The 19,511-nt window shown below is 46.8% G+C and overlaps 1 protein-coding gene across 12 annotated transcripts in view; it reads left to right on the forward strand.

Annotated features, from left to right (window-relative positions):
* Positions 1–19,511, forward strand: part of DPF3 (double PHD fingers 3) — a 183,247-nt gene that overhangs the window by 7,135 nt on the left and 156,601 nt on the right. For 6 of the 12 annotated variants that reach the window (XR_011097101.1, XM_068684061.1, XM_068684060.1 and 3 more), the window contains exon 1: positions 13,541–13,673. Coding sequence is in view for 8 of the 12 variants with exons in the window: in XM_068684061.1 (XP_068540162.1) it covers positions 13,642–13,673 (32 nt within the window). In the remaining 4 variants the exon portion in view is untranslated. Of the gene's footprint in view, positions 1–7,166; positions 7,236–11,230; positions 11,403–12,187; positions 12,321–13,539; positions 13,674–16,752; positions 16,843–19,511 lie in introns of those variants that run through there. The other 6 variants (XM_068684065.1, XM_068684070.1, XM_068684062.1 and 3 more) reach the window with 4 other exon arrangements.

A 19,511-nucleotide genomic window follows, 5' to 3' on the forward strand; every position in this document is an offset into this window, starting at 1 on the left:
TAAAAATAAATGTATCATGTTAAATGGAGGTAAAAGAAATAGCAGAAAATATTCTGAGGGTCGTCTTTTTTTTTTTTTTTTGAATCCTTTGACCTGCTTATTATCATCTCTTTGGGTTGAACTTTGAGGCAGATTGGCCAAGTTATTGAATAATTAGTCCACGGATAATTGTACCTGAGAAATGCTTACTGTTCAGTAGTATGCTATGACAGGAGGCTAAAAAAAAAAAGCTTAGATTGGGTAGATGGCTGAAAGCAGGACATTAGAGATAAAATAAACATTGCAAACAAGTGTAGATTGCTTAGAAATCTGCAGGCATAGCTATAGACTAAGTAATGTAAACTGGCTCTACTGAAGGGTAATGACAATTTCATTGAAGAAAATCACTGAAAACCTTAAAAGTATTACGAAATAATCAAAACCACAGTTGCCTAGCCAGGAGAAAAAAAAAAAAAGGAAAGAAAAAGGCAAACAAACAAACAAAAACCCTACCCCCCTCAAAATAAACTGACAAGGCATTCCATAACTTAATTGTTAACAACCTGAAGAAGTCCCTTTGGTGTTAATTTTGAACCTGCCTTTTAGAAATTGTTTGGCACGTGACATCTTTGTTTTAAGATGGGTTGCAAGTGCTATGCTCCTTCTGGTGGTTGCCATAGACTTCTAGTGTATCTCACCCTGACCATCTCTTCCATCTCTTCCAACATTTGACCCCCCTGCCCTGTCCTTTTGTTTGTACAAACAACAGAAGTTGTTCTGTACCTTTGACCATCCTTGATATCCTTATTTGTGTCTTTTCTAGCTCTAACAAACCGTACAGAGTACTGAGAAATCAGGCACACCATAGATTCTTCCATTGTGGCATGGTGCCTAGAGTGTGCTGACTTTGACTTGTGGCTGAATAGCAAGCTGCTGTTCTCAGGCAGCTCCTGGTTATACCCTAAAATCTTTTTCCTGACTCATAATAAGTAATTCAGAGACTAAAGTTGTATATGGAAAGTTAGGCTTTTTTCCATGTCTGTCACATGCTTTACCTGCCATTTTAGTGTCTTATGATTCAGCGTCTCTCCTGCTGGGTTCAGTTGTGTGGGAACAATAAAGTTCAGTTCCTAAAAAAGCTTCTCTGCAAGTTGGTTGGAAACTGTCACAGAGACCTTCCTGAAAACTTACTTTCAATGTCCTTTCGTCTGGGGGACTGAGGGGACCTTGCTTCAGGGCAGAGCTCAGAAAAAAATCTGTTACTTCCAGATCCTCGATTCTACTGCTGATGAAATGACTTGGAATGCACTAGAAATGTACTGTCTGATAGTCAATGGTTACAGCCTTTCTGAATTAGTGCAAGATGGTTTGATGCAATGAAAGAGTTTCAATGGAAAGGGTTTATTGAGTGGCCCCGATTTCTTTCTCAATGTTGCTGCTAGTGACAAGCAGTGCTACAGGAACTAGAAATGATGTTATTAAAAGTTTTGTGTGCAGCACAGCCACAAAGGATGTGGCTGTGCCTAATGAGGGCAAGAGCTTGGTACTTGCAGTTACAAATTAATTTATTAGGGCTTGGCTATTGCTGCAGAATCTGGGGTCTGTGCTGCTGCTGGCCTGTGTCAAGCTATGATATGCAAGGTGTGGCTTAGAAGAAATGCATAGTTTGCCAAATGCTTGCTGAATGTGTGCCACAGATAGGTTCTATTGGTTGTGTTATAGTAGATATAATCTAAGGATATAAGCAATGCCATTAAGAGATTGTTGTATCTATCTAAACTGTACCAGTCTTAACATGTTAGATGTATCCTACCCATTAGGAGGAGTGAACTCATAAGTGTTCCAGTTCAAAGTTGCCTCCTAAGTATTTTGTAAAAACATTACTGACAGACTATGCTGCCTTATGAAACTATCTTTCCTCTTCCATTTCTGAAATTCAGACTTGTGACCAGCATTTGTGGTGTGCTTGTGTGAAAGCTTTGTAATGATGGAGCTTGTAGAGGGGCTGCAAGTCAGCGTCAACCGCTGTCTGCAGAACCAGGAGCTGTACTGCTCCACCTGCATGGAACAGTGCCTGAGACACCAAGTCCTGTAGGATGGCCCAGCAGCTCCTTTCTCATGCCAAGTTGTGCACATCTTTGTTCACCTGTAAAGCATGCAGTAAGCATGGCACTTGGCTAGTATAGTTTGTTGCAGTAATTTGGCCCAGTTTACCCAAGCTAGCTGCAGACAGCTCCAGGTTGACTGTGTCATGATGTAGCTACCAGGTAGGCAAGACTGGCCGTGGAGTATAAGGACACACCCAGAAGATCTGATGCAAAGCCTATTTAAGTCTGTAGGGTTATTTTTATGGAATTTGGATTAGGTGCTAAATCCTGGAAAGGTATTTAAACGTTCCTTACCTAAAACTTTTGCATTTCCCTCAGAGATTTCGGTACACCTTTTGGATCATCTTGCTGAGCCACTGACCTAAAATATCAAAATATGTTTGTTAGAGTTTTTGGTTATTTATAAGTATTCTGGATCAGATGTGTGATGTGACTACCTAAATTCACATGAGGAATGAAACAAGCAGAGTCTTGTTAATTTTGGGTGTAGCAATTGGATCGTGTCCTTTAATGTTCCTAATGGTAATGGACAAATTATAAGACTTCATTTATTTGGCTTTTCCACTGCATTTTGTTTCAACCTGCCACAGCACCTTCTTTCTTGTAGGAGGCTCTCTGTGTGCATTCTGTTCATGGGCAGCTATTTGGTATTAGCTTCTGCCACTGGCTTATTTCAGGCTGTTCCACTCTGCCCTGCCACCCATCTGTGGCTGGGTGTGGTGTGAGGGATTGGATGGGTTAAGGTGGAAAAGTGGGAATTTGCTGTGTTAGTGTGGCAGCAGAAGCGTCCTGCCCCGCTTTCAAAATGCTCAAGAGTAATGTCGGGTGCACTGATGCCAAGGCCGGTGACAAACCATTTCGCCACTGTGTCCCTTTCCCAGGCAATCCATCAAACTCCTTCCACTTCAGCACAAGTTGGGCTAAGTGGAAGGATTTAAGATGTTTAGGCTGCTAAAGGCTTTTTTTTTTCTGGAGACAATTACTTGGGCTGAGTGTTATGTTTGCCCTGCCTCCTTGGAGGAGGACATTTTTTGTAGGCTGAAGAAATGCCTTACCTGTTGATCTTTGTTTCAGCTATAAGGAGAGATCTATCTGTAATAAGCTTGAAACGTACTTTAAGTTTGACAAATGGAAACAATGCCATAATGTATGTGCTCTTAACACAAGAAATATCTGATCTTGAAATTCTCAGTTTGCTTTTGTCAAGGGTGTCCACTTTGGCTTTGTTTGGAGCGTGGCAAGCTACTGAGTGATACTTGCATTTATGAAAGAAATCTGTTTAAATACTTCTACTTAAATGACTTTTTGTTGTAAGACTATCGAAGTAAATGTCTCATATGCTTCTTTGGCTCTATAGGCTGTGCTTAACAAGTTTCATGTTATTTGATAGACACACGGATTCACAATCAGTCACTGGGGTCAGGTTTACTCTCCTGAAAGATCACTGTATGGTGAAGAAATGCTAACCTTCATGTAGATGACACTTCCTGCATGCTTTTTCATCCTTCGCCTACCTGATTTTTTTCCTGACTAAAAATTTTGGCATGAAAGCACTACCTCTGTGTAGGTGTTCCTCTGATCCTTCTGTTTTGTTCTTCACCTGAAGCATCATCATCATCCCTATAAAATCAGACTTGGCTCCTGTATGAATAATTAAAATAGTACAAACAGAACTATGATTTCAAGTGAACAGAGCAAAAGTAGATAAAGCACTTCAAAAAATGCCTTTTGAGAAGCATCTCTGTACTAAGAAAGCAGAGTGAAAAGAAAAACTAATAATGCTGTGTGTATAGCACTATCTTTTTAAGTTGTTTTTGGATGTAGTTTTGACATTGTCCCAGGGCTTCCAGCTTGACTTCAAAGGTTAAATGAGACTCGGTAGGTCTGTGTTCATGCTTGCACGTGCATGCCCAGATGCCGCAGAGGGACTCTGTTTGCATGTTTGTGTGTTTGCATGTGTACCAAGGATGGTCAAAATAAAAGTCCTGGGACGTAACCTCTTTGTCCTAGCAGCAAGACGTGTGCTCAGTGTTCTGGGAAAAGCAGAGTGGCGCACAGCCATCCGTGACAGCTATGTACATTTAATATCGTGTGTATATATGATAGATTAAAGAGAAATAAAAGTAGTATTAAGGCTGCAAAGTCAAGCCCTCAAAAAGTGGGAGAAGCCAGAACAAAGGTTTTCTTCAGAGTTTGAATTCCGCTCCTTTATGTGGATTGCATTATCATAATGTTCAGTTGCAGGGCCGAGTGCTTTCTCCCACTCTCCTGTCTTCTGCCCTGCCTTCCACTGTGCATGGGGAGAGAAAATGCAGAAGAGTGCCGGCCCTTCCTCCCTGCTACCTGCTGTAATAGTTCCTGTTCCAGAGGTTGTTACTGAAAGACAGAACCACGCCAAGCTGCTGGACTGCTGGGGAACTGAGGTGCTCCATCACCACAGCTTGCTGGTGGTGCTTTTCAGTGACATACCACGCAGTTGTGTGACTTTTTTTTTTTATACAGGAAAAAATTGTGAAGACAGCTTGTTACTAAATTGACCGAGTCTTCTGAATTTCAAAGCTGTGAAGGCGTACAGTCACTCAAACTCATCAGATTTTCTTTTAATACATCACGTTTGCTTTTGCAATGCCTGAACTGCCCCGCGTCAAACCCTCCTGCCCCCCTTTCTCCCCTCCCGGCCCGTGCCCTGGGCGGGCTGCAGGGAGCCGCGGGGTCCCCTCAGAGCCGCCCCGCCGGGCCGGGGCCGGGGCCGGCCGCCAGGGGGCGCCGCAGGGCCGGGCCGCTGCCGCCGGGCAGCCGGGGGGCTCGGCGGGCTGAGGCGGCCCCCTCGGAGCTGCCTGCCCCCGGTGCCTGGTAATTAAGGCCCCGCAGTTATAAAGGCGCACCGCGTGTGGGCCCAGGCCGTGGGGACGTGAAGAAATGCTGGTTCTGGGACCGGGACCGCTGACCTGAGGCGGAACCCGCCTCTCTGCCGGCTCCACGCGGGGAAAGGTCCGCAGAAAGTTCCGAGCAGCAAGCACGGCTTTACCAGCTCCCAGCTGAGCGCTGAGAGGGCTCTGCTTTACCTCAGGAGGTGCGGGGTGAAACCCAGTGGCAGAGCCCCACAGCCCTCCGTCAGAGCCGAGCCTTTGGGTTAGAGCTGCGCACCTCACATGGGAGCACAGTCTGACCGGCAGGGGTTTTTGCTTGTTTGTTTTTAATGCCTGTAGCCCAGGCGTTCAGCATGAAGGAGACTAAAACTAGGTCCCTAAAACCACTAACTCCCGGAGTTACCCAACAGGAACCACCAGGTGTAGGGACCTGTGGGGAATGTAGGCTGCGTGGCTTACACAGCTGTATTGCAGCACACCAAGTCCTTCAGTCTGCTCTTCCAGGGTGTCCTAGAGTTGTGCGCTCTTGGTCTGTAGTGACTCTACGTTAGCTATATAATCCCACTCTGATTCTAGATCCTTTCTTCCAAATATCCTGATCTTAGCAGCCGTTGCTTCCTAAATTATGCCCCGGTCCTGTTGCACCCCAGCACTCTCTGTAAGTTACCTGAAGGGCTACTTCTCCTCATCTTTTTTCTCACAAGGTCTTTGACAGTATAGCTCACCTTTAGCAAATGAATGGCATCAGTGACTGTATAGCCAAATGTGTTCTCTTGATACAACTTTTCTGAAAGCTGTGTAGGTCTTCCAAATTCATTTAAGGAGAGGAATTAGGGTATCTGTGTAAGGATAGGGCCTGGAAAGGAAACCTTGCTAGCGGGTTAGAGTGTGTCTGTATGTTTTGGGGGTGGGGTGGAATTTAAATATGCAGTGATTGCAAAATGAATGTCTATTTTCCCAGCATTCCTTGATGCTGTGCTGACAAGTAGGCCAGGCTTGGATGTCCCCAGCACTCCGGTCTGGAATAGCGCCCAGCTTTGGAATATAACATGCTTACGTTTGTATCTGGAATACAAGTGGGATTCTCATGTTCAATAATCAGAAGGAGGGAGCGTGAGTGAGGGAAACAGCTGCATGTCTCTGGCACCGTGCTTTGTATACTGACCCTTGTTGTGTAACCTCAGTGCTCCAGAAGTTTGAATCCATTTCAGGAGGTGGGCATTTATTTAGCTGGGAAAAGTGTTAGCTGGTGAATTATTCCAAGTATATAAATAGAGTAAGGGAATCCATCGCTTGTCTGATGTGAGAATGATCTTAAGCAATAAGCACCTCTCACCCACAGCAAATGCAAGTATATTTCAGACCATTCTGTGCTATCCTTCCCCTTCTCCCTAAAAGGATTTAGCCAATGGCTCTGTCTAGAAGAATGACGAGAGTGGATGGTTATGATTGCTAGGAGAAATTATTACTACATAGGGAGAGAAAATGTTTTAATAAAAGAATTCAGGAAGAACTAGCCAGTGGCTAGGAGAAGGTAAGAAGCTATTGCAGGGCCAAAAGGGAGCAGCAAAGAATGCAGGTCAGTTATGCTTGCTGGTACAATTACTGAAGAATTGTACAGAGAATCAGGTAAGGATCAGTCCTAAGGCTTTCTTCTGTAGCTGTTGGCTGCATAGAGGTCCTGGAAGCTGGATTCCCACTGCTCATGTTTGGTGGTGAGATGCTGATGCCTGCAGGAGCCAGGCAGGGAAAATCTTCCCTAAGAAAATAATTTAGTAAACTAGTCTACTTTGTGCAGGCTGGAGCATTGCAGCAGCAGCTGTAATACTGTTCTTTGTAAATGTTTTTACTTTAACAAAATTGTTCTAATGCCTTTAGATCGTATTTCATAAGGGCTTTAGTCATAATAGACACCAGATGGGAGGGAGCATTCTGCTATGTGTGAGATGGGCAAACCCTTTGGGTTTTGCAAGTGAGTGCAGAATTCTGCACGTAGAAGACACTGACCTTAGTAGGTGACTGGTCTTACCCTAACTCTACAGAGTTTTGCTCTGTTTAAAATGGTAGTGCTTGATTGCTCCTGAACATGATAGGCAGCAAAATATTCTAAATGTTACAAGGTATCCTCAGGTATATCTGGTGGCATGCCGTGTTTGTTTTTTTTTTTTTTTTTTTCTGATGTTGAAGATGCCTGTGCTTTCTCTTTCAGAAAGAGATGCTGGAATGCTCCTAGCTGGTTGACCTTTACAACAGAAAAGACACTGGAAAGAAGAGCAAGGTAGGGCACTTGGGTTTTCTGCATGTGGCACAGCTGGCATGACGGACTGTAAACTTCCTGTGATCATGCCATGTTTAGACTTGCATTCTACTCTCAGCTCTTGGGTAGCAATCCTTTCTATCTCCTACCAAGATCCGAAGATGGGTTAAATATGTAGTGTACATGAGTGCTACTTGTAGCAGTGTAGGGGAAAGAGTATGTGGCTGTCAGGCATACCAGTGAACAAGCTTGAGCCTCTATTGTCTGCTTGAGATCACTCGTAGCAGTTATTAACTGTGATTTTTGGGACAATGCCTGTCTAAACTTACACTTGTAGATATTGGTATAAATCAGAAGCAGTAGTAGTGATGAAATGAGTAGTCCCATATTTGCAACACACATGCAGATGAGAATCTGGCTCCGTATATAGAGATACAGACACATACATGCACACACAGACACATAAGCAAATCCTGCACTAGGCAGTATTTCTTGGGGTTGCACAAGGACTCTAGAGGATAGTCCTAGAAACAGCCTAACAAGTAGCATCAGTAACAGCAAAAATATGGGCTTTGAATCAAGCATTATCCTGTCAGCCACTTTCTTTGCTTGGAATTTCATAATAATCTTTGACACGTTCTTCTTAGCTGCTTTCTGTTGAGGCAGCACAGTACCAGTGTCAGCAAAGGCCTGTCAACTCAGGCAAAAGCCTCAGCTTTTGTGGAAGATTTGACGCACAGGCTTAGATGTGGTACAGAAATGGATGGAGCAAGAGTTGTATGGCAGAGCTTCCTGCTGGAGAGGTGGCCTCTGTGTTAGAAGGAGGTGGCCTTGACAGCAAAGCTGTTCCACCCTTGGAACACCTTGGGGTGTTAACACACCCCACCTCCCAAAACCCAAACAACAACAAAACAACCCCCCCAGCAACCAGCACTCCACCCTGGGTGAAGCTGTTCCTGTGTAAGGGATTTGACCACTGCAGCTCTCTCTGTTCAAGTGTATCAGCAAAATTCTGAAGGAGAGAATTCTGGCCCGAGAGCCTGTTTGGATTAGGGAAATGTATGTCAAATTAGCTTCACAACTGCAAGTTATTGAGGAGACTTGGGGGAGCAAGTAAATCAGGACTGGCTGTACTGTGACTTAGGCTGCAATTACTTTAATAAATTCCCAAGATCTATTCTGTGTTACACCAGTACCTTGTGTCCACTGAGATTTCCAGGAGTCTGCCAACTTTAAAGTTAGGCTTGTCCAAACCTGGTATTTTAGGCAGGTCAGTCAGTACTTTTTTGTTGTTCCTCTCCTCTACCAAAGTAAAGCTGGATGGGAAATGGAAAAACAATTGCATGACACTTTTAAAGCTGTTTCTATTTCGCAAGTTTTAAAAGATAACAAAACCCGAAGTATTTTATTTCCCCCTTACTTGTGCTTTCTTCTGGCATTTGGCCAATCAGCGCAATGAAATGAACTAGTGCCTTCTTATCCCCTCACTAATTCCAGTCTGCAGTTTACATGGATTTTATTCTTTCCACCTCGACCAACCCTTCAGGTTTTATTTTTCTCATTCTGAACTTTTACAAAGTGAAAGATATTTTAAGTTATAGATTGGCAAGATTAATCTTCTTTTTGTACCCAATTTGTTTTGAAAGTAATGGAACAAAACAGAATGAAAGGAAAAAAAAAAGCGGCATGGTATTTTTTCCATATTTATATGGAAGATGAACTGAAAGCATTAAAGATTTTATTAACTAAGATACTGAAAATAAAAGTTTGACAGATGTTAACTAAAAATATTAGCAGGTGGGAAATTTTCTGGGTAAGTTTAATTTTAATGTAGTTGAAATAGATTGGTTTTATTATAAACTGTATAACTAGTCTGTGTGCTACAAAAGTAACCTGTTTTAATGTATTTATGATAACATCTGTTCCCTTGGCCCTATGAAATCTGAAATACATCTTATAAAAAAAAGAAGTTTGGATACTGAAAGAAAAGTTGTTGTTATTCTCAAGCTGTGTCTGCACAGCTCGCTTCTGCCTCCAGTTTAAATGAATAAAAATACCAATCTCCACAGTGGAGTCACCAGATAGTCAGTGAAATATTCATTCCTTTCTTCGAGGTGGTCCCATCAGTAATTAAGGTGAAGCTGTTCAGATCAAGAGCAAAATTCAAAGTTAACACTCTTTGAATGAATGTGGCAGTTTGTTTTTTCTCCGAGTTGTTAATTTTCTCAGGTAGAACGCTATCACTATTCATTATGCTCAATCCAAATGTTAAACCTGTCTTAGAATCATAAGAATTACGGTGTGTGCTCAGTGCTTATTAGAGATAAGATGGAGCAGCAAGGTAATACATTCTGTTTTCTACTCCTGGGCAAGAGGAGGTCATCATGTTACTGTGCTCTTTGGCCTCAGCTGAAATCTGTTTCAATTAAAAAAAAAAAAAAAAAAAAGTGGTTAAAACTGTATGAAGTCAGAGCCTCCTGATTCCATCCACAGTGGTGATGTGTAACCTGTTTGGAGGGTCAAATCAGACTTTATGTACTTTACTCCTTTACTCAGGTCACTTAGGTAAGATTCATCCGTGTTACCAGATGGGTACCAGACCTGTAGCATCTGGTCCAACTGACTCGGCAACAGTTTGGGCTGTGGGACAACCTGCACCTGCCCTGATGTGTACCATTGGCTACTTCCGAGATTCAAGGCACCTTATAAACTGCTTTTAGCCCTGCACCAGGAATAGGTGGAGGCAGGAGGCATAACATTATCTCAGATGAATTAGAGGACCATCTCCATGTCCCACTAATGGATGTAGATGTAGAAATTCTTTTCCCTGCCTTTTAATGAAGGGGAGTGAAAAGGACACCGAAATGGTTCACATCTCTTTTATTTTCCCTAGCTAGCTATTCATTTAAGGAATTACAAGGAAGACAAACCTGTGAGCATGGATATTAAATCTTGCGCTTTAGGAGATAAAGATATGCATTCTTCAGGAGATAAAGATATGCATTTTCCTTCAGAGTCAGTTTGTTCTTTAGCTTGTTTTAGGCAGTTGGGGGAAACTAAAGAACAATCCATAATAACATAAAAGGATTTTCTAACCACCCTAAATAGATTTTCAGCACTCTGTCAGAGCAGAAACTAAAACTTGGAGCCTCAAATTCCATTTCCCCAAACCTTTGAAAACTTCAGAACAAGACCTTAGTGTACTTATCTAGCAGCAGAGACTCATCTGTAGTGTGAAAAATACACTTCTTTTGTCACTTATTTCATTTAAAAATAAAGAGGCTTGAGCCCATATCTTGGCAATATATGATCCAGGAGTAATATGATAGAAAACTGAATAGTGAATACAAAATGAAAACCTTGGGTAGTCAGAATCCGGCCCGGAATGAAGTGAGTCTGAAGGCATCTGAAAACTGTTGCTGTAGCTGTAGAGGGGAGTTTTGCTTTTAGGAAAGGAGGAAGAGGGGAAAAAAAGAAATTGAGGTCACCTTTTAAGAATGTGATTCCCAAAGTTACAAAGAATGAATCATTGGCGCCAATTTTTACGCTGTGTAGCTCCCTGGTTATCTTTGTTATGCTGACTGTGTAAGATTTTTGGTGATGTGTCTGTAGAGGGCTGGTGTTGAGTCTGTAACATTGACACTCTGATATTGTTCCCTCCCCTTTCAGCTAACTCAACTATTGGTAAAGATCAAAGAAAAGGAGGAGGAGGGCTGACAAGAAACAGTGTATGAGAGATGCCTGCAAAGCTTTAAATAAATAAAAAGGGGTTAAGACTTCAAATCTGTTGCAGGATATCTGTGAAAGTGGGGCCCTGTTTTGCTGTAACAAATTAAAGCTTCTTTCACAGAGCATGCTGACCACTTTTATCTGTATGAATCTGGTCCTTTGAGTATTAATGTATTTGGACAAAACACAGTTGTATATTACTGGACATATCTGGAAATATTAAAGCTGAAAAAAGCATGTGGCTTCTGGTAGACTACCAACTGTTTCTTTTATGTTTCCCTCCACAGCAAAATTAGATCAGTGGCTTTCAGTGTTGCTGTCTAGTTTGTTTCACTTTCCAATTCACAAGAGTTGTGGAATGTGTAAGCAAGAACCTAACCTTCCCTCGCTCCAGAAAAGCACAACTCTACGATAAAACTTAACGAGATAAAAGGAAAAACAGGAGACAATAAACAGAAGGTAAAAACTCTTTCACAGGGAAAGGTCCTTAGCCAAAATAGAGCTTTGCAGGGTGAGCAGGAATATTTTTGACCCCTCACAGAAAGTATCAATGTAGTTGCATTATGTAAATAACAGAAGTGCGGATCAGGATGGTAACAATATGATGTATGCGACATGACACTTCCAATACAGTGGAAAGAAAGGACACTGTTTTTCTTCTACTTGGGTAGAGATCAGCTGCAGTTGTGTTTGCAGGGCCTGGGGTGAGGATGTGGATTCTATCTTCTAAAGCCCTGTTCACTGCAGCCCCGTAGGGGCAGAATGCTTAGGCTTTGTGTTGATGCCTCAGATTTTACTGCAATAGTTTTATGTCAAATCCTGCCTTCCTTTTATATTAAAAGAAAAAAAAAAATGTTGACAGTCCAAACAGTTGGCAACCATTTATTAAAAATATGCCCACCTAACATTTTTAGGGTAGACTTATATTCTTGCAGCTTACTTCTAATGTTCTGAGTAGGTTTGAGTACAACTATCAGCAGCTGAGTGAGAATGTAAGTTCCTAAACTTGGAACTTAGTGTAACTGAGTGTGTTTCAGATGTGTGGGGCTTGAATTGCTGCTTAGGTGTGGTGTAAATCCACATTAACAGTATTTATTAGTGATTTATGGTAACCTAAAACCAGAATAAAAATCATAAATGATCAGTTGATGCTGGAGTGGTGTGTGTATGTGGATATGGAGCTCTCTGTGGTATGACTTAAATGTTTTATTAACATGAGTTTGTGATGGTCCCCTTACTTTCAGATGGTGAATCCACAAATAAGTTATGTAGGGCATTACCAAGGAAATGCCACTCGTGCTCCGTGCCTCTTTTACGGCTCGACCAGTAATCCAAATGCTGAGGAATTCTCCGGGAAGCACGCTGAAGGAAAACCAGGTATGAGCAGCGCCGCATGTCTTTGTTCTCACGGGTGAGACTTCCCACTGTGCTGATAAGGCAGCTCTGGCCTTGGGCTTTTGGGAGATTTCTCTGAGCGAGGCAGTTCTGATAAATTCTCCTGGCCGGTAACACAGGATCAGGCTGGGAAAAAGGCTCATCAACCCTCCAGGCTCACCTGTGGCAGATACCGCTGCTTGTTGGGGTTGCTGCTAGCGGATAAAGGCCCAACATGTGAGTAACAGGGGCAGTGAGGGAAGTACGCGTGTTTGCCAAGATGGGATCAAGCCTCTCCCCGCAAAGCTGCAAGATCCCCTTGCCTGCTGAGCAGGAATGGGCCTATACACCCAGCCCAACAGGATCAGAGGCTTGTTAAACTTCTAAAACTGACCTCAAACTTTTTTTTTTTTGATTCTGTGAGAACGTCACCATTTTGCATCGGAGCGTCTCGGGGCTTTCTAGAGCACCACTGAACTGAACAGAGCTGTGCTGCCTTCTCCCAGCAGCACAGCTCTGCAGCAGGGCAGCGAGTCCCACCAGAAACCCTCCCCATAGCGGGCCGGGGCGCAGGTCCCTGGCTGGGGGGCGGCAGCTCAGGTGCAGCCTGTGCACCGGCTGCGCGTTTGCGAGGGCTCGGCACTTTGCGGTGAGCACTTTGCGGTGGGCACTTTGCGGTGAGCCTTTCCTGTGAGCGCTGCGAGGGTGCTAACGCCAGGGGCTGACGCTGCCTCCCGTGGCACCCTGTACGCAGCGATACCAGTTTAGGAGCAGTATCGTGGGCTGCCTCGGAGGGCAGAGCTCGGCGCGGGAGCTGGCAGCGCTTCGGGCAAAGCACGTTTTAGGAAATTGAACTTTTTTGCCAACTCGTGCTGGAATTTACCAAGCGGGCAGCGCTGCGCTGCTCCCTGCTCCCCCCAGCGCCGGGCGCTGCGCTGTGCCGCCCACCTGCGGCCGAGCTGCGGCTCCCGCACCGCCTGGCTCCGGCCGGCGGGTCCCGGTGGGTCCCGGCGGGTCCCAGAGGCTCGCAGCGGCTCCGCTGCCTCCCGCCCTGGCAGCGGGACTCGGCTCGAGTTTGCTCCCGTTCGGGGGGGGCCGGGGGGTGCCTCCGGGGCGCGCTGCCCCTTTAAGGGCCGCCGGGCGCACGGGCAGGGAGCGACCTCTGGGCTTTGACAGCTCCCCGCAGGACTCCCCGCGCCGCCGGCCCCGCCCCCGGCCGCCCATTGGCCGTGGGGCCGGCACGGCGCGCGCCCATTGGGCGGCCGCTTGCCCTGAGCCAAGCTTTAGAACTCCGAGCCCCAATATTCGGTTACATTGTAGCAAAATGGCGACTGTCATTCACAACCCCCTCAAAGCGTGAGTACCGCCCGGCGCCCCCCGCCGCCGCCGCGCCCCGCGCAGCGCCCCCCGCCCGCAGCCGCCGGGCCCCGCCGCTCCGCCCGCCGCCCGCCTCCCCCCCCCCTCCTCCTCCTCCTGCTCCTCTTCCTCCTCCTCCGCTCGCGGCGTGCGCCCCGCGGGAGCCGCCGACCCCCCGAGTTTGCGCTCCCCGGGGCTGCGGGGGCTCCGCCGGGCGGCTCTCGGCGCGTCCCGCCCGGCCCCGGGGCTGCGCGCACTTGACAGCGTCCCGCGGGGCCGGCCCGAGCCGGAGGGGGGTCGGGGCTCGGCTCCGCCGCTGCAGCCCCCCCCCGAGGAGTTGGGGCTGGCGGGGGGCTCGCCCCGGAGGCGCAGCGCGGTGTGCGCGGGGCTGTGCGGGAGGGGAGCGGGAGGGCAGGCGGGGAGCGGAGGGAGGGAGGGCGGCGGGGCTCGCCTTAAATGAATGACTCGGGCCCGCCGCCGGCGGGTTTGGGGCAGGAAGTCCGGAGGGCTGCTTTGCATATGCCAGGCTTTCGCTTTCCCGAGCGGCGGGGACTCGGGCGCGTCTGCGGCTCGGGGTCGCGGCGAGAGCGGGCGGGGAGCGCCCCGGGGCAGCCACCGGGACGGGGACAGGGACGGGGACACCGGCGGGGACGGGGGCAGGTGCCGGTGCCCGGCCGTCGCCGGCCTCCCGAGCCCCGAACGGGGACGGCCGCCGTCTTCTGGCTCGCGTCCTTTATTTTCCTTGTGGTCCGCGGCGCGCACCGCTAATCCCCGGCGGCATTAGGGAGAGGGGGATTTGGCCCCGGCCGTGGGGCCAGGAGCTGCCGGAGCCTTGCCCGAGCCACTTCTCCGCCAACGGGGGCAGCGCTCTCGCTAACGACGCGGAGCGGAGTACCTGCCGGGGCCGCTTCGTTTGCACTTCCCGGCTGCACCGAGTGGGTGTTTTTATGCCTTTGAGTTTGCAGAGATGAAATTGAGGCTGCGAGTCTCTTTTCTTTTTTTCCTTTTTTTTTTTTTTCTCTTTGACTCAAGTCTCTCCGCCTGGAGTTGGAAAACCCCTCGGAGGTTTTTTCCAGGGATTCCTGCCGCTGCCTCAGCGCGGAGGGAAGGGAGGGCAGGAGCTGGGAAGGGGCTCGCACGGTCCCCGGCGGGCAGCGAGCTGCCCTCCCGCCTGCCGCCCGGCCCTTCGGTGGCACCGCACCGCGGCCAGCGGGGAATGGGAGCGCAGGTCCCGAGGGGACCGAGCGGGCTCTGCCGGTCCCGGCCCCGCTGGTCCCGGTCCCGGCCCGCCGCGCACTTCTGCAGCCGCCGGCAACTTCTCGCCCCGGCCGCTCCGCCCCGGGAGGCTCCAGCCCGCTGGCCCCGGGCCCTCGGAAGTGCCCGGCCGGTTCCCGGGAGCAGAGGGAGACCGGCGAGGGGCGCGGAGCCCCCGGGGGGAGCGGGCGCCGCCGTGCGGGCGGCTCCGCTGCGGGGCTGCCCCCCCGGAGGGCCGCGGGGACCCCGGCCGGGCCCCGCTGGGGTCGGGGAGGGCAGGATCAGGCCGGGTCCCATCCGCTCCCCTTCCTCCCCGGGGGGCAGAGGAGGAACAATAGGCACCCGCTGCCGGGGTCGCTTTTCTCCCCGCGCCTCCCAAAGTACCGGCGCCGCGCGGGGTGCGCGTGGGGGAGTTGGTGCTGGCTGCCTGACACCATCTGCATTTTTTATTAACAAGTTGTTTAATAAAACATTTTATCGTTTTCACTTATTCTTGAAAGTTGCTGATCGGGAAACAATACACATGTAAATAAATTATGCATGGGCTAAATTAGGACAAAAGCGGTAGGACACATAATAGGGTGAAGGATGCAGTGTACAGTATTTTATCCTCATGTGTCCTTCCTGACAATGAAAGGGAGCTGAATGACATTTGCATTTCCTCTGTCTGCGTTTTGATTGTATCGCAAAACCCACAAACGCCCCCTATAGAAACTGGCCACACAAAGGTTTTGCTCTCAGATGGGGGACAATGTCGAGACTGAGAAATCCTAGCTCAGGTATCGAGCAGCTCCCTGTGTGTGCTTGTGCATTTAAGTGTGTCCAATATGCAGTCTCTCTCCGGCACTTGGACACATATGTGGCCTCGTTCATGCTAGGCTAGTCCCTCGGGGTAATCCAGTGTACCTGAACATCTGGGGGAATGCATTAGGTAGAACAGCTCAGTCCCTTATTAATGATGGGTACTTCCTTACATTCAGCTCGCCTCTTTCTCTACCTCTTCTCAGTTGCCACTTCTCTTTCGGGGCTTTCCTCCCTCTGCTGTTCTCTTCACTTCTTCCAGTGATCCGAACAACCTGGTACAACTGCCTGTTGTTTCTGCCGTTTAATACCTGGTTTACCAACACAGTGCTACAGGCAAAAATATTGGAGATCTAAGTTTAACCGACCTGGGAAACAAGGGAAAGGCAGCAGGCGTCTGGACAAATGCATTCTTTATCTGTGGAAAAGGCAGTACTCAGAGGGCTTCAGTGGGGCAGCAGTGGGTTTGAAATGCTGGATTTGCTGGGCTGTTTTTTCCGGTAGCCTGAGTACTTATCTCAGTGTTTTCTCTTTCCATCTTCCACTCCTTTGAATATCTTAACGTGGAGATATTTGAGCAGGGCAATAGAAGAAACAAATGCTGTTAAATAGTATTCTGAGTGACTTAAAATGTCAGTCAGAAATCTCAGTGGACTTTGTAAACATTAATTAATTAAACCTCTCAACACCCCTGTGAAGAAAGGATTATTGCCTTTGTTTTATGGGCAACTAAACTAGGACAGAGTGGTTAAGAAACTTTCTAATTCAAAGATCGAGCCTAGAACGCAGCAGTTCGGCTTCCAGCCCTAGCACCTCATCACGTTTTCCCCATCTCTGCCTTATTAGTGATGTGCATATGGTTCCATAATGCAGTTAATGTAATTAAGATCTTGTAATTTACAGAGTCTTATCTAGAAGTGGAGCTGATTTCCCCCCACCCTTTCTCTGTCTTTACTCCCACAGCTGACTTTTATTTCAGGTTGTCAATTAAACATACTCACTGCAACATATGTTAGGCTATTGCCTTTTCTGCGTGCGAGATTCCCTCATGCTGTAGCTCTCTGCCTGAGTGCGCACGAGAGGAGCTGCTGCCGCTGCGTAGCCTGGCCTCAGAGTAAGTAGCAGTGCCGGTGCTCTCCCGTGCTCTCGCTCCAGACAGCCCGTGGGGCAGAAGAGGCGAGCTGCGCCCCCGTTGCGAGGCTGGGTCACCTACCTGCTGGCCGTGCTGCTGGACAGCTTTGATGTGCGGGAGGAGTTTTATTCCCAGCCAGGTGTTCGGGGAGCGTATTGGTGCAGTGTAGTGTGTACAGCACTGGAGCTGACCTTATAAACTCTACCAGGCCTGTTGTGTGTCTGCGCTCCCGCTGCAAAGAGTCAGCAGAGGGTGGTTTTTCAGTTGCTGTGCCTTCTCAGATAAAACTGCCTTGACAGCCCGCTCTGGCCCCTGGGCTGCCAGTTGGCCATCCTTGTGATGAATTCTGTGGCATGAGGCACCTGTGGAAAAAAGGCTCGGTGCTCACATCCTTGCTTAATGTCAGCAGCAGACCAGAGTAGGTCTTTGGGTCTTGTATGGCAAGAGTATTTCGTAAGTGTTAACTTGGGCTGGAATTCAAGCTAGGGACTCAGAACTGTTTCCACATCCTGTTACCCACCCCTGAAAGAACCCTACGTTTTGATTAAGTGCTTGTGAAGACTGATACACATATATATATATATATATATATATATATATATATATATATATATATGTAAATACATATACATATTTTTTCCCCTGAATGTTGTTGCATAAGCATCTGGTTGCTAATTTTTAGTATTAAAGCGAAAGTATAACGTGCTGTGCTTTTTTCAGCAGGTGGAAGCAGAGAAATAGATGGACAGTTAGGTTGCCAGTTCAGTGTTTACAAGTGATGTGAAGGTGATTTTAATGTGGCTTTGCAGAAGGGAGTTTTCTTCTGCTTGACAGAACAGGGTTGTTGGATGCATTAAATCATGTACCAAAATCTCTACAATGTTTCCAGTATGGCTCTGAAGTCACTTAAAAACATAAATGAACCCTACTGTGGCACATTTTGAGCCAAAACTCTTGCCCACATGAACGTTCTCTTTTCTGTATCCCAGCACCAGTCTTCAGAGCAAATGATGGATGAATGTTTTTGTATTTATGCAGGGAAACATGAGCATAAAACAAAGTTGTTGGGGGTGAGAGGGGGAAGAGAGAAGCCAAGTTATGAAGACCTGAGGATATGCTGGTTTGAATATGGGAGAGTCTGATAAATATGTTACTAGTTACAGTGTTTTGTCTGGTTGCATGAGTAACTTGTGCATGGTTAGTTGTTGTAGGTCTTTTGTAATTTTGTTTTGTTGGTGTGGATGGATGGAGCTTGTGCCATAAAATTGTCATTTAAAAAAATAAAAAGATTTTTAAAACATGCTCTTTGTGGTGTGTGAAAGCAATGTTGAACTATCTGGGGTGGGCTACAAAGAGCCAATTTTTTTTTTTTTATTTTTTATTTTGGAGGGTGTAATCGTTTAAAGGTAAGCGTGTGTCCAGTGGTCTGGGTTCATGATGCCCCTTAGATTGGATCCACAGTGTACGACTGGGAACAGTTTACCAGAGCATGCATGAGTGCAGCACATGAAGCACAGTGGGGTTCTGTCTTCAGAGGGAGCTGTGGTGGACTCCAGTGAAGGTGATGCGGCTCATCTGTTGTGCAGCTTCATGAAAATAAATTTCTTCCTCTGCTCTCCTGAAACTGCAAGTGTGGTTTTCTGGGGTTGCTCTCAAGAATAGACCTTGTCCATCTCATTGGCTGTACCACTGCTGTCCAGAAATGAGACATCCCAGTGTGTTTGTTGTCTGGAATAATGCATCTTTTAGGATTATCATTTGCTGAGACTGGTGTTTTCTCACTCTGGCTTGCCTTTCATGTCAGAGCCGAATTTCTTTGCTTGGTAGATCAATTTTACAATCTTGGTATTTATTCTGGGCTCATCACTGTGTTGTCTGTATGTGATGTTGCCTTGAGCAAGAACAATTCCTGTATTGTTTATCCCCGAGGACTTGTAGGAGTAGAACGAATCTGGTTTGGGAGCTGAAGCTTTCTTCCCGTTGGACAAACAGACCTCTGATCTGAGGATTCCCTGGCCTGGGTGGCATGCTCCCTCATGCAGGGAAGCGGCAGAGAGGCAGCATTGCTCAAGGCCTGTTCTGAGGGCTTCATTAGGACTGTGCTGCTCTTCTGGCTTTGCCTGGGAGTTTTGCCCAGGGTGCACAGACTGAGGTGTGTTAATTGCTTCTTTAGTGCCGGTCCCAGTTTTACCATTGGCTTGTTTCTTTTAAGAAAAGCAATATTATTAACACAATCTAGGAGAAAACGTACTTTAATGCCCATTTTTAGCAACTTTTTGTCAGGTGGAAGTGCTCCTTTCTTCTCTTCATAAACTTCTCAGCAGTTTGTGGAACAATCCCAAATATGCTGGAGCACTGTGTGAAAAGCAGAAAGTGATTTTACTTTCCAAAGAAAGAAGAAAACTGCCCACTGTGTTTTTACTGTCCAAACTGAGTGACATGCAACAAATAACATAAGTGACGGCTTGAATACTGAATGTTCAAAACTCTTATTTATCTTTAATGGCCTAAATTATTAGAAATACCATACTTCTTTTTTCCTATTGTTATATATGGTTTATTTCCCAGAAGAGCATATTTTAACCACAGATTCCCAGCAGATGTCTCGGAGAAGAATAATGCAGTGTCTCAATAGCTGCTGGCAAATATCC

This window comes from Anas acuta, chromosome 5 (genome assembly GCF_963932015.1).
Source record: "Anas acuta chromosome 5, bAnaAcu1.1, whole genome shotgun sequence".
Taxonomy (NCBI): domain Eukaryota; kingdom Metazoa; phylum Chordata; class Aves; order Anseriformes; family Anatidae; genus Anas; species Anas acuta.